The sequence below is a fragment of the Lagenorhynchus albirostris genome, chromosome 15 (assembly GCF_949774975.1).
Source record: "Lagenorhynchus albirostris chromosome 15, mLagAlb1.1, whole genome shotgun sequence".
NCBI classification, from domain to species: Eukaryota; Metazoa; Chordata; class Mammalia; order Artiodactyla; family Delphinidae; genus Lagenorhynchus; species Lagenorhynchus albirostris.
Window position 1 is genome coordinate 64,697,693 of NC_083109.1, and position 14,349 is coordinate 64,712,041.

Genomic DNA, 14,349 nt, shown 5'->3' on the forward strand with positions numbered 1-14,349 from the left:
AAGATGAAGAAATGGAATTCCATGAGACTGTAAGTCAAGGGTTGGCAAACTATAGCCCACAGGCCAAATCTGGCCCACGGCCTAGTTTTGTTTTTTTTTTCATATTTATTTAGTTGCACCCGGTCTTTGTTGCCACACGTGGGCTCCTTAGCTGAGGCATGCATGTGGGATCTAGTTCCCTGACCAGGGATTGCACCTGGGCCCCCTGCATTGGGCGCGCAGAGTCTTACCCACTGCACCACCAGGGAAGTCCCAAGCCTAATTTTTATAAATGAAGTTTTACTGGAACACTGTCATGCCTGTTAGTTTATATATCATCTATGGCTACAACATAGATGATATGTAAACAGTTGAGCTGAATAGTTGCTATAGAAATCATATGGCCCAGAAAACCTAAATCATTTACTCTCTTCCCAGCCTCTGGTATAAATGGTTAGAACACTAGGGGGTGGCATCACTGGGATTTGAACCCTCAACTTCCCATCCTCAGGACTGAGCATTTCTGCTTTTTCCAAATTCCACACTAGACACTACATTCCTTGTGCCATGTCTGAATTGTCTTTATACCCCTAGCAGCTAGCACAGTGCTTGGCAACAGAAGACACTCCAAGTCTTCTCAGTGACCACGTATTAACTTCATAATCAGAAACAAAGAAACAATCCCAAAGGGGACTAGAAGAGAGATACTAGGAAAAGGGATCTGGGTAGAATAGAGCCAACCGACACTCTCAAACACAGTGAGAACCCTGCAAGCCCAAGTTCAGAAGTGACCCAAGATATTCCGAAACAAAGGTGGGCCTGGCTGAGCCAGGAGTGACTTACTGACCTCTGCGGGTGGAGCACTATGAGGAAAGCCAATAAAGAATGCAATGAAGCCTTTAACATAAAAGACGGACATGTCAAGGAGGGAATGTTCTAGAAGACAAAGTCATATTTACCGTGCAATGCTGATTGTCAGAGGTATTATTGCCAAGCACAGCCCAATCAGTAACACCAACAGGAAGAAGAAATTAGAATTAGATGCTCTGAACTGCCTCGGAGAGGGTCTGCAGGTGTAAAGAAGACTTATCTAAGGGGAGAGGAAGAAAGAGGAAAAATTAAGAGCACAGCTTCCTTGAGGATAAATGAGCACAGTCATGTATTATAGAATGTAAATCGGTGTAATCTTTCTAGAGTAGTCAGCAGTATAGACCAAAATTTTAAAAATGGGTCAAAAATAAGTATATGGATATTTACTGCTACAGTTGTTAATAACAGGGAATAACTGAAAGCAACCTAAGTAGCTACCCAAGGGGTTCCTTAAAGGTTAAAGTGCATCTACACAATGGAAAATCACATAGCCCTTAGAAAAGCTTTATATCCTACACGGCACCGTGAAGTGAAAAGGGTAGATTCCAAAACTCTGTACTGTATGATCTTGTTTAAGTTTTTTTTTTAGTATTTTTTTAAACATTTTACTGTAAATTTCTTTCTTTTTTTAGCTTTACTGAGGTACAATTGACAAATAAAATGGTAAGATACTTAAGAGCGTACAATGTGATGATTTGAAAGAATTCGAAAAGTATTTACTCTCTACAGGGGCTTAAACAGGTACTAAATATATACACACCAAAACAGGAGATATTTGCTTGAATTTTACAAGCATATGTATTTTTCCTACATATTAAAAATAAATATTTCCATTGAGGGACAAAAGACTTGAAGGAGAAATCAGGTGGGGACGCGGAGAGGGGTACAGTAACAGGCATCCAATTCCTCCTTAACATTCTAGAAAGCTACAGACAGCCTCGGGAAGGGGCATCAAGTTCCTGTGACTGCAGCAGCTGGAACATCTTGTGAGCCGAGGGCACCGAGCACCAGGGACACTTGGTGTCCTGTTAGGGTGTCTGGGGGCAGGTGGCCAGTCAGACGGGGGTGTCAGAACTCAGCCCAGTACCTGTGACCCATTCCATTACCCCTACGCTGTCTTTACTGGGCTACACGCTAGGAAACCACTGCCTAACATATTTTCTGGAAGAAGAACAAGCTCCTCTGAGCTTTCTCGCATCCGTCTCTCCCTTGGTGACTTCAGCCAATTTAAGTTTCCAAACGAAAGCATCAGAACAGTCTTCAAAGGCCAAAACACCCAGGTAGAAAGTATGACCCAATTCAAGGCCCTGCCTACTGGATTAAGAGCTTAGGCTCTGGAGTGAGGTAAACCTGGGTTCAAATCCCAGGAGTCATTTATAAGCTGTGTGAGCTTGGACCAGTTACTTAACCTCTCTAAACTTCAGCTTCCTAATTTATAAAGTATGGTTACTAGCAGTGCCTACTTCAAAGGGTGTATCGTTGTTATTGTTATTACTACTATTATTACTTCCATTTATGAATCCTCAGGGCTTGGCATAATAGGTGATCCATAATGTCAGGGGTTATTAACAGAGGCTACCTCTGGAAGAAGGGATGGAATACATATCTGTATTGTTTAAATGTTTAATAGTGAACATATATTGCCTCTACAATAAAGAAAAAGTTTGGTTAATAAGCCCAGATAAGTTAGTCCTCTATACAGCTACTTCACCCATTAAGCACTTTGTTCAGGTACAATGCCTAGGGCCTGTGAGCCGTTTGAGGAGCTACACAAATAACTGAGAACTGAAAATAAATGCACCAGCTCCAAAATCCAAACAGAAAACTACAAAACTTTAGTTAATAAACCTTTTGTTAAACATCACCAGAATGAACCACTGTCAACTGATTGATCAACTGCAACGCAACTCTTAGTTACATACAAAAAACATTTTTTAAAATCACAGGAGCAAAATCATTCTTAACAAAACTCTCAAAATGACAAAAATGCGAAAATCCATTCAAAGCCTTTTTTCCAGAATAAAAATATGAATCAAATAAGGGATGCAATTTTGATACATCTAATGGGATGTGGGTGGGCTCCAAGCATCTGTGCCGAATGTCTTGCAAGGTCAAGGATGGTCTCAGTTACTGACCCCTCAACCCCACCTCTCCTTACCTCTTTCACGTAAAAGATGACAATGAACTTCAAGGTTGCAACTGCAGGAAGAAGGGGTGAGAAGAAGGCTCCAATCCAGCAAATGGTTTGCCCGTAAACGATCCCTAGAACATTATCAGGGATAGCAAACTCCTGCTGTCCCCAGCACTGAAACAGCTTCCAAGAGGAACAGTAGGTCACCAGGATCCTGGAAACAAACAGGACCATTTATCACCTGGACTACAGTGTCTGCCAAGGCCACAGAACCACATCCACAAAATCAGGGCTGTTTCCACACATGCTTCTTATGGAAACTGCTTAGTCACATGTCTAGAAGATGCAGAATGCAGTGAACTCTGGAATCATTGACACCAGGGTCCAAGTCTCAGATCTGCAGCTTATCGGCCAAACAACGTTAGATAAGGCTCATTCTTCTCAGCTGGAATGTGAGGGCATTATAATGCAGCCTACTTCACTGCGTTGCAGTTGACAGTAAATGACACGGGCAGTCTCTGTGCTCTAGTTTGCCACTCAACCCAAAAAGTATTGAGCTACTGTGCATCCACACAGAAAGTGGCTTATGGGGACCTACCACCCTGCACGCTACTCCCTGGAACCCTAGAAGCTTTCTACAAAAACCCTAGGACCGGGGGCCTGAGATAAACACACAGAGCTGTTCACTGTAGCATGACCACATATTAGCAAAACTACTGGGAACAACCTAAATGCCCATCAGTAGGGGCTGCATCGACAAATCAGAAGCCACGGGTACAGTGGAATAACACACAGTCCTTAAAGCGAGAGAGGAAAATCCACGTGCCTTGACAGGGAAAGTTGTTCACGGTAGTTTGTTTGTATGGGGGAGAAAAAGCAAGCTGCGGACCCATGTGGATGTACCACGATCCCATCTGTGGGGTAAAAAAGAACACTTCCAGCAAGACTGTGTGTTTACTTACACATGTATTTATACAAATGTGTGCCTTTAGTTTTAAGGACTGCTGGATCTACCCCAAAGTGTGAACAATGGTCACCTCCGTGGAGTGGGGTGGGATTGGGAAGTAGGGGTAAGGTAACAAAAGACAAGTCTCACTATTCTCTGTATTTATTTAAGTTTAAATATTAAAAAAACTTTAATAGGCACATATTCACATCATATTTGTGTAATTTTTTAAAAGGACAGTTTCTTTTTTAATGTTGACTTTTAAGGGCTTACTGGACTTCTGGCATATACCAGGAGAATTTGTACATGTGGGTATAAAAGGGACTAAGTGAACAGGGTTTCACTTAAGGCTCAAGGAGATGCTGAGAATAATTTGTTTTTTTAATGACAGCATAGTAATGACAATCCTGATGGTGATAGTTAATGTTTTGTTGAGTTCTGTGGCGTGGAGTGTTCTTAGTACTTTTATCTGCATTTTGTCATTTAATCCTCACAACAGTGCTATGAGGTGGGCACTGCTACTGTTCCCATTTCACAGGTAGGAAAACAGGCACAGAGCTTAAATAACTTGCCCTCAGTCACATGACTAGGAAGCGGCAGTGCTGGGTCTTGAACCCAGACTAGGAAATGTGGCATCCACTGCAGCCCGGAGGGGCTGGCAAGACGTCACCCCACGGCAGCCCCGCGGAAAGCAGCACCGTTTCTGCTTCGTGCTGCCTTTCCATGGGGCACATCATGGACCAGGGGGAGGTGATGGCCTGGAGCTTTTTCAAAGTCTGTCAGTGGTTCCCAGGATGCGGAACCATCCAGCACTTAGTGAAGAGCAGCTGTGATGGGAAGCTGTGGTGGGGATGAGGGAAAGGGTGAGGGGGTAGGGGGAGATAAGAGGGGTACCCCTCACACTTACTTTCTAGGAAAATCCACAAAAAGGGTCACAGCCAAGATGATGATGAGGTCAAAGATCATCAGCTTGTACATTTCCTGCCCAACTTGGGTCTCCCAGCACTGAAACCCAGAGAGAAACGAGCCTGACTTGGAGCAGAAAAAGCCAGGTTCTCCCAATGCCATTTCCAGCCCCCGATCCTGCTGCCTCTGGAAGGCATCAGCGGATGCTCCTCTGAGCTCCAGCACAGACTTTGGTTTTCCAGCCCTTAGAATTAGAAGTGCCTGGCATGCCAGACTCTGCTACACAGCAAGAATGAGGATCGACTGGGATTCAAACCCTTGGCTTCACGGGCTGTTCTCTCGACCCTAATGCTACCACCCCCAAATGACCCACCGAGCAGGATGCCCATCCCCGCAGCCTCACCGGGTAGAGTTTCTGGTTGTAGCCACAGAGCTCACACGGGTAGTTATCGCAGGATGTAATCTTGGAGTCCAGAGTGAACACCAACACACAGATGGTGGCCAGCCGCATAAAAACACACCTGCAGGGAAGAGGGTAGGAGAGAGGATGGGAAGAGGAGGGCTCAGGGCAGGCGGGCCCCTTGGAACAGGGCTGGGGTGCAGAGAAGCTGCCTTTCTTCACAGCAAACCTACAAATGGGCACAGTTTCTGTTTGGGATGATGAGCAAATTCTGGAACCAAACAGTGGCAATGGTGGCACAACACTGAGCATGTACTTAACGCCACTGAATCGTACACTTAAAAGTGACTAAGATGGTAAATTTCATGTTATATGTATTTTACCACAATAATTTTTAAATGGCAGAGAAAAAAACAGATCAGAAAGCTGGGAACTCCTGAATCCAAGATGACGTAGCCACGCTGAGAACAATTCCTGGAAAGAACTAATTGAATCTTCTAAGTATCAGCTTTGAGAGATGGCTGATATACTGAGAAGTGAAAAAACTACACTGCAGAGTTTCACGTAGATACAATCCTATTTTTAAAAGAAAACAAAACATGTGAACGTTGGCATGAACAACAGGAACCGTGAAGATGAGGGCTGCTGGGGGAAAATGGATTCAAGAGAGGAGGGCAGAGGGCTCATTTTTTTTTTTTTTAAAGATGCTTCATCTATTGTTTGGTTTGTAATAAAAAAAAAGAAATGATATAGAAACATTAAAAAGTGTGTGGGTAGGGGAGCAAACCCACCCATTCACCTGACATACTGGGCCTCCCTCGGGGCGGACGTGAGTACCTATCACCACCGAAGAGGTTTCCATAACTAAAAACTGAAACAGAATCTAATAAAAAGTCTGAATCTACATTTCAGGAGGGATACAGGAAAACAAAAGACACCATGACGAAGCAATGAACTAAATCCAAAGTAGAGAACATTCTATAGGACAAACACCTCAGCTTCTCCCACAAATCAATAGCATAATACAATGGGGGAATTCTTGAAAGAATAAAGGGGACGTAAGAGACATAACAACCCAACACAGCATGCTGCCTTTCTTTGGGTCTTGGTTTGAATAAACCAACCATAGAAAGCCCTCTGCAACTCCATCAGGGGACTGACTTAATTCTGTGAGGTGTGATGACGATTATGTTTAAAAAGAAAAGTTCTTGTCACTTAGAGATATACTGAGCTGTTTACAGGTGAAATGACATGTTGCCTGAGATTTGCTGAAAAAAATCCAGCAGAGTGGGGGGGACCGCATGAAACAAGACTAGCAAAACGTTGGTAAATAGTTGAAACTAAGTGATGGGTACACATGGGGGTTCATTATACTGTCCTGTTTGAAAATTTCCAAAATAAAAAGATTTGTTTAAACAAAGATGCAAATGCCATCTGAGGCATTTGAGAAGCAGAGAGAAAACATTCCAGGGTCACACACTCCCCACCTGGTCCTCCTTAACTCATGTGTGTTAACTCCCTGGGCCCAGCTTTACACCTGCCATTTCTTTATTTTTTATTTTATTTTTTTAGGAAACTGAATATCTGTTTAGTATGAGAAGAGACATTACAACAAATTATAAAGAGTCAGTGGTAGCCCGCTGCGGGCCTCTCAGGCCGGTGATTTGCCCGCGCGCCTCCATGAGCTTGGCCCACGGCCTCTGACAGCGCCCACGCGAGGGCCCCGGGAGCCAGCGGGCAGCAGTCCTCGCCGGGGACCCTCCAGCGGGCCCAGGGGGACAAGCGTGGCTCTAAATCCAGCACGTGCATATTGAAGCAAGTGAAAGGATTTAATATGAAGCACAGAAGCAGATAATGCCGAAAAGCAAGCAGTAGTTGGGACACATTTAGTGAGTGGGGCAGCATTTCCTTCTCCCACTGCTGCTGAGATGGCAGAAATCAGTCGAGCTCAGGATGAAATGGAATACACCGAAGGTATTATTAGTCAGAGAATGAGGGTCTCGGAAAAATTAAAGGTAGCACCACCAAGTGCTGACCTGGAACAAGGATTCCAATAAGGAGTTTCAAATGTTAGTGTGATTATGCAGGTGCCAGAGAGAATTGTTGTAGCAGGAAATAATGAAGACATTCCATTTTCAAGATCAGCAGATCCTGACCTTATACAGTCAACTCCCTTCAAACCTCTGGCACTAAAAACACCACCCCATGTGCTTACGCTAAGTGAAAGACCACTAGATTTTCTGGATTTAGAAAGACCTCCTCCAACCCTTCAAAATGAAGAAATCCATGCCGTTGGCAGGCTAAAAAGAGAGCGCTCTATGAGTGAAAATGCTGTTCGCCTAAACGGACAGCTGGTCAGGACTGACTCCATGTACGGCATTTCAAATACAGATACAACGATTGAAGGAACCTCGGATGACGTGACCGTTGTAGATGCAGCTTCATTAAGATGAAAGATAATCAAACTAAATAGACGTCTACAACTTCTGGAAGAGGAGAACAAAGAACGTGCTAAAAGAGAAATGGTCATGTATTCAATTACTGTAGCATTCTGCCTGCTTAATAGCTGGCTCTGGTTTCACCGCTAGAGGTAACGCCAACTCTCAAAAATACTGTTTCAACAGCTGGAAATAAAAAGAATTTGCAAACTTCTCTGTTTCTGTCTTTGCATTGTATGCCGTTTTACAGTCCATGCCCTGAAAATGTATTTCTCCCAGAAAGGAGGTGGGGAAAGATTTATATTTGCAGAAGTAAAGGTATATTCTGTCCCTTGACTGTATATAGTTTTAACCAGTTTTGCCATAACACCTACTTAAAATTCTCCCTTTTCATGTTTTGTAAATAGGATCTAGTTTGTTTCGGTTTTATTTAAGGAATTTTTTTTGCCTCATCCATCTGCAGAGCTAATTCTATGAATGGGAGAGAAAAAAGTGTATAGGAATTGGATTTAGAGAAGTGTCTGTAAAGGAAAAATAATACTTTATTTTGTCCTGTTTCTCAAACACTGTTGGATTAAACAGTTTAGTTAATAGACATTTTTGCATCCACATTTCAACATTAACACTACTGAAGTCATGGTCTGGTGGCAGATTTACTAAACTCAAGCCACCTCATGTTTCATGATCACCTTCAATAAAATAATTCCTAACATTTTCAGCAGTTTATCTAAGATGTGAGCAAAATGTGCATTTTTATTTTAGTTTTGCAGATGGTTTTCTATAAAGTACATTTTTACTAAGTCCATGTGTGAATGACTTAAAAAACTACAGAATAAGGTACAAATGTAGTGTATTTAATAAACTGTCAACCAAAAAAAAAAGAGTCAATGGTAGCACACACAGTCGGTGACTGGGCCACATTTTTCTCAGCACTCACTCCAGCAAAAGTCTCAGGTTCCTACTGCAAGTTCCTACTGTAACTCTCGTCCCAAGGCCACGCATGGGCCTAGTGGGGTAGAAGCGTGAGGGAGTTAATGCCCCTGGGAGCCAGCCACCCTTAGGCAGGGGAGGCCAAATACTTGCTGGAGGACAAACACTCCTGCATAGGAAAAGTCTAAGATATTTTCCACGCAAACTCCCAGAGATGTCCCATAGGACTGAGCCCCAGTTGCAACTTGCCAAATAACATACCCTTTATAAGGTGCCTTCCCTTCTCTCTCTCACTTCCTCACTCTCCTGCTGGTATACACTTGTCTTTCTAACATCTTAAGAGCAACATTTCTTCCAAGGGCCCCACCCTATGCCCTCAGCTGTCAATGTGCTAATACATGAAAAAAATATAGACGCTCAAGTCAAAGAGATTTCCCTGCATATGCAAACTCTGATTCATTCATGGGGGCTGTCTGAAGGCTGAAGAGGATTCTTGGCTCAGCAGGGAAAGGTACCACAATGGATTAGCAATGTCTGCCGTGGGCAGGGGAGGGGACAAGTGGTGACGCGCTTGGCATGTCTAGGCATTACCTAAGGATTGTCAGCCGGATCTCAAAGCCTGGGGAATAATCCTCATAGTGGATGATCTTGGCAAAGATTATTGGGGTGATAAAATTGGCCAGCGTGATCACAATAGAAGGCAGGTACAGTATCAGGAGGTTCTCTCCAAAAACCATCTTGTCAATTTCCTATGAAGATAACAGAACTGGTCAGGAGTATAATAATTTGCATCACAAATGAACTGACCTTAAAAGAACTCAACTGTATGTGTGTCAAGTCATATGCTGAACACCTTAAACTTATACAGTATTGTATGTCAATTATATTTCATTAGAACTGTAAGGGAGAAAAAAAACCCAAACATGTTTAGCGAACAAAACAAAACATTTGTTTCATTCAACATGGCACCTAAAACTAAGCCATCTCCTTCTTTGGGTGTTCAAACGGAGGAACCATGATCTAGTACCATACTAGAAGAAAACTGAGCTCTACTGGATTTATTAAGGTGAAATATAAAAAATCCATGTATTCTGTATCAATGGGCAACTGAAAGCATTTTCAAGGCTGAACTAATTGACTTGGAACAGCCATTCTCTCCTCCTTTCATAATAACAGATTATTTAGTCACATATATGGCTATCTGAGATAAAACTAAATTTCCTAAGTAATTTGACTGTCTTCCTAGGTAAATGGCTCTCTGACTAAATTCTGGCCAAAGGGATATAAGAGGAAGTGTTAAGTGCAACCTCCAGGTCCTGCCCTTGAAGGGAAGGGGTGTGCTCTCATCCCCTTCACTTCCTTCCCATTGGCTAGAATGTGAATGTGGTGAGCTACCCGGTACCATACAGAAGAAGACCACATTCTAAGGTGGCAGAGCTACAAGATGGAAGGAACTTGGGCCCCTGATGATTGATTTCATGAAGCAGAGCCACTAGACCAACCTGGATTTTTATTTATTTATTTATTTATTAATTTGTTTCGGCTGTGCTGCAGGACGCGGGACCTTAATACCCCAACCAGGGACTGAATCCGTGCCCTCTGCAGTGGACGCGTGGAATCTCAACCATTGGACTGCCAGGGAAGTCCCCAACTTGGATTTTTAAAACCACTGTTATTTTAGGTAAACTGAGGCCCCAGATAGTAAGCTGTGCAGTTGGGGGTTAGATCCAGGCAGTCCAGCCTGGATTTGAACATTGTAAACTCCAGGAGGAGGAGGAACCCCAAACACTCTATTTTGGATTTTTTTTTTTTTTTCTATTGCAAGTGGAAACTAGTCACTCTGATTTTAGGTTCTCTGTCATATCAGCCAAACTTATATCCCCATATGTAAAACAGAATGATGATAGTATCCACCTGAGAGGTTTGCGATACACTTAGCATACATAACGTCCAACGGGACTAAAAGTTAAATTGACTTTCACGGAGCACTTACTTTTTTCATGTGTTCTTGAGAGAATGTAGTCGCTCTATAGATTGCATAAAAGCATGCCGCTAAAACGGCCAGCACGATGCAGTTCAAAAACAGTCTCAAAGAGTAAATCCGTATCGTTTCTTCTGAGGTCCTTTCTGCTATTTTCTGCCGTATTCTTTCTTCCTCCAGATCTGCCTGAGAACAAAAGAAAGCTCATTTGTGAGCACTGCGATGAAGGGATATTTAGGGGTGGAAACTGGGACTCACCGTCATACTCTCCCTCTCGATCTTTAAAGTTTCCTAAATATTCATCTCCCCCAGGGATACCCTCCTGGACCAAGCCCAACCAGTTTCCATGTCTCCTACATGAAGGCAGACCTTCTATTTAAGATTGAAATTAAACTCCACAATAAATGTGAAAACAGAACTATAACCTATTCAGGACATTACCTATATGGTACTATTACCTATAGGTTATTTCTTTAAACAAATAATACACTTCATTTGATTCCTTCCATCTCACTTCATTAAACTTTTGATATCATTGTCTCCTCCTTTTTTCGGTGGGTTTGATCAAGATGCTATCTGTTACTCCTTTTCTCCTGATTAATCTGGAAATTCCGCTTTTTCATATCCTCTCCGCTCCACCTTATTACCATAGCATTCTTAGTCCTATTTCTTCTGGTTTAAGAGATGTTTATGACAGGTTCTCATCAAGCAGAAAAATAACCGTACAAACCAACAAGGACCTACTGTATAGGACAGGGAACTCTACTCAATATTCTGTGATAAGCTGTATGAGAAAAGAATCTAAAAAAGAATGAATATATGTATGTGTACAACTGAATCACTTTGCCACACACCTGAAACTAACACAATATGGTAAATCAACTATACCCTAGTAAAATTAAAAAAAAAAAGAATAACAGTTTTCTTCAACTAGGATTAAAATAAGTTTTCTAAATTAAAATTTAGAAATTTTAGAAATTTAAAATTTCTAAATTTTGTTTTAATTTTCTAAATTAAAACAAAAACAAAAAATAGTATGGGGGAGAAGGGAAGATATTACCTCTTTTCCCAGCCCCAGTTCACCAGCTTCATGCTTGGGGCTAAGGGTGATCAACCCCAGGAAGTGGTTCTCTGCAAAAAGCTCTTGAAAACTACATAGGGCTACACAGCTAAGCACTGGGGACAGCCTGGCCCCCACCAGCTCCTTTGCAAGCTGTAACCCCACCTCCCGCCAAGAGAAAACTGAGTGGCACTCACGCGGAGCTCGTAGCGCAGGCTGCTGTGCTTCAGGTCCGCCACGCTGCGGCTGGTGATGCAGAAGTCCCAGCCCGCAAAGATCTTGTTGCAGTAACTCTGGAAGTGCTCCTCGCTCCGGATCAGATTACTTTTGAACCCTTCCACCGACCTGACCCCAAAACACGTTTATCGTTCTTATAAGAACAACAAAATACAGGCCCATGGATATGCTTTGTCTAAAATTAAAAAGTTACACATAGCTGCATCTTCCCCCCATTTTGACATGCTTGGTCAAGTTTTGGATCGTTCTAAATATGTGGCAGCTAACCAGGCATCTCACTGTTGAAAATCACTTCCTTTCATCCATTCAGTGGCTTCTTTCACAGCTGGAATAAAATCCAAACTCTTTTAATACACCCTAGAGGTCCTGCGTGACCCTGCACGGCACCATCTTTCCTCCCATAGGGCCACTCTGCTGCAATGACAAAGGCTTTTTTCCTATCCATAAACACACGAACCTCTCCTCCAGCCTCAGGGTCTTTGCACTTGCAGTTCCCTCTGCCCTCTCCTCTTCCCATGGCTGCCTCCTTCTTATCCCTCAGGTTTCACTCAAATATCCCCTCCACAGATTCCCCACCATCCCATCTAAAGTTGTGACTCCTGCTTCCAGTCAGTCTCTTTAATTTCCTTCACAGCAATAACCTAATCTCCAATCATCTCATTTATGTGTTTACTGCTTGTAGCCCCTTACCCTGACTAACTTTTAAACTCCTTGAGGGCAGGTACCCTGGCTGTCTTCCCACCTTTATATCCGGAATGCCTGGATATAAATATGGCCACTAACCATGGATACTGGATACATGGATACATGCATGAATAAATGACTTAAATAGTAAAATAACCAAATATTTAGCGAGCACCTGTTTTGGTCAGATGCCACTCTGTTGCACAAGTTCACAATCATTACTCATTCAAATGCTTTCCTGGAAAAAAATACACTGGCACTTGACATAAAAACGTCAAATGCCACACACTCTGTAGACAAGGCAGGGTATTTTTAGGATTTGCTACTGAGTTGTGAAGACAATAGAAATGAAAGGAATTATAGCAATCAGTTGTTCTGCCAAAGGTTCACAGCAAAGAATTTATGTCAGAACCAGCTGGGGTGCTTTTCCAAAATGCAGACTCCCGGGTGATTTCATATCCTGAGATTTTTAATTCAGTAGGTCTCATGGGGGGGGTCCAGAAATATGCTATGTATAAAGCTCCATGGTGATTCTGAGGTCTCACCCCAATTGAATGGTCTGATTTAGACCAAACCTCCATTTACAGGTGAGAAAGCTAAGGTCTAGAGAAGGGAAAAAGTATTTCCCTAGATCCAAAGAGCTAGCGGCAGAACTGGGGCTAGTACAATGATGATGATGACGATGATGATTTTAATTTAATAAACGTCTAAGTGCCCGGCCCAGTTCTAAGTTCTTCACCTGCCTTGTTTCAGTTAATCCTCCCAACAACCCTTCTAGGTGTGTGCATTTCACAGACAAAGAAAATGAGGTTCACCGAGGTGAAGCCACATTTGGACCTTGGTCTCTTGACCCCTAAGTCCACCTCCATTGTCACCCTGTAGCACTTCCTCCTCTCCGGGTAGGCCGCTCCCCATTACTTCACAGCCACCCTCCCTGCAGGCTTCCCCACGAAGCAGTCAAGGCCCGGAGGTGCAGAAGCTTGAGCAGGACCCGGAGGCGGCTTCACCGTTCAGCTGATAAAGCTTCTTCTTCAGGGCCCCTTCCAAGGCCCCGCAGCGCCTCTAGCAATGTGTTCCTACGGTCTTGTTTTGATTTTTTATCATTTACAAAAGATACTTTCATGTTCTTTGTCTTACAGACGGCCCCTCCATACGGTCTACACTGCCGGTCCATAAAACTTGGATCTGCCCTTGCCGTGAGCACACAACAGCAAAGCCAGAACCCCAATCAACCAACAGTTCTTTACCGAGCATCTCTCGGCCCTCAAAATGAGCCACTGCTCCTCCTTGCCAGTATGCTGCCCGTTTCTGTGGGGGATGGACACACACCAGTTCATTTTCATCTCACAGATCCTGACTCAGGATACGAGTGCCCAGCTGGGCTCTGGGGTTTTCTCTGTGGTGGTGAACCCTGGTCTCCATGGAGGACAGACTCAGACGCCAAAACCGTGGTCTCTTCTACACCTGTGATAAGGAGCTTCACAGCCCCATGGCTTATAGCACTGCCCGGCTCTCACAGGCACAATGAAGTGGGTAAGAGAGGTGGCCATCCAAGCATTCCCCTTGGGGCAGAGACAGTAAGCCGTCCATCAGGAATGGGTGGTTCTCCTTTCATAGTGTAGCGCTAGTGCTGGGAAGCGGCTGCCAGCCAAGGACAACATTTCCCAGCCTCCCTTTCAGTGAGCCGTGGTCACGTGACTAAGCTATAGCTGATGGAACGTGAGTGACGTTCATCACTCTCAGGCTGGGCCCAGAAACACTTACCACATGATACTCCTCCAAGGTCG

General features: G+C 43.5%; 1 protein-coding gene and 1 pseudogene across 2 annotated transcripts in view; one reads left to right on the top strand and one right to left on the bottom strand.

The window, feature by feature from the left end:
- Positions 1-14,349, bottom strand: part of TMC7 (transmembrane channel like 7) — a 50,412-nt gene that overhangs the window by 8,231 nt on the left and 27,832 nt on the right. For both annotated transcript variants that reach the window (XM_060123571.1, XM_060123572.1), the window contains 7 exons: positions 11,839-11,986; positions 10,594-10,767; positions 9,192-9,349; positions 5,236-5,353; positions 4,834-4,931; positions 3,008-3,194; positions 939-1,069 (listed from right to left, as the gene is read on the bottom strand). In XM_060123571.1, coding sequence (XP_059979554.1) covers positions 939-1,069; positions 3,008-3,194; positions 4,834-4,931; positions 5,236-5,353; positions 9,192-9,349; positions 10,594-10,767; positions 11,839-11,986 — 1,014 coding nt within the window. The remainder of the gene's footprint in view (positions 1-938; positions 1,070-3,007; positions 3,195-4,833; positions 4,932-5,235; positions 5,354-9,191; positions 9,350-10,593; positions 10,768-11,838; positions 11,987-14,349) is intronic.
- On the top strand, positions 7,001-8,048 carry LOC132505672 (mitochondrial fission factor-like; annotated as a pseudogene).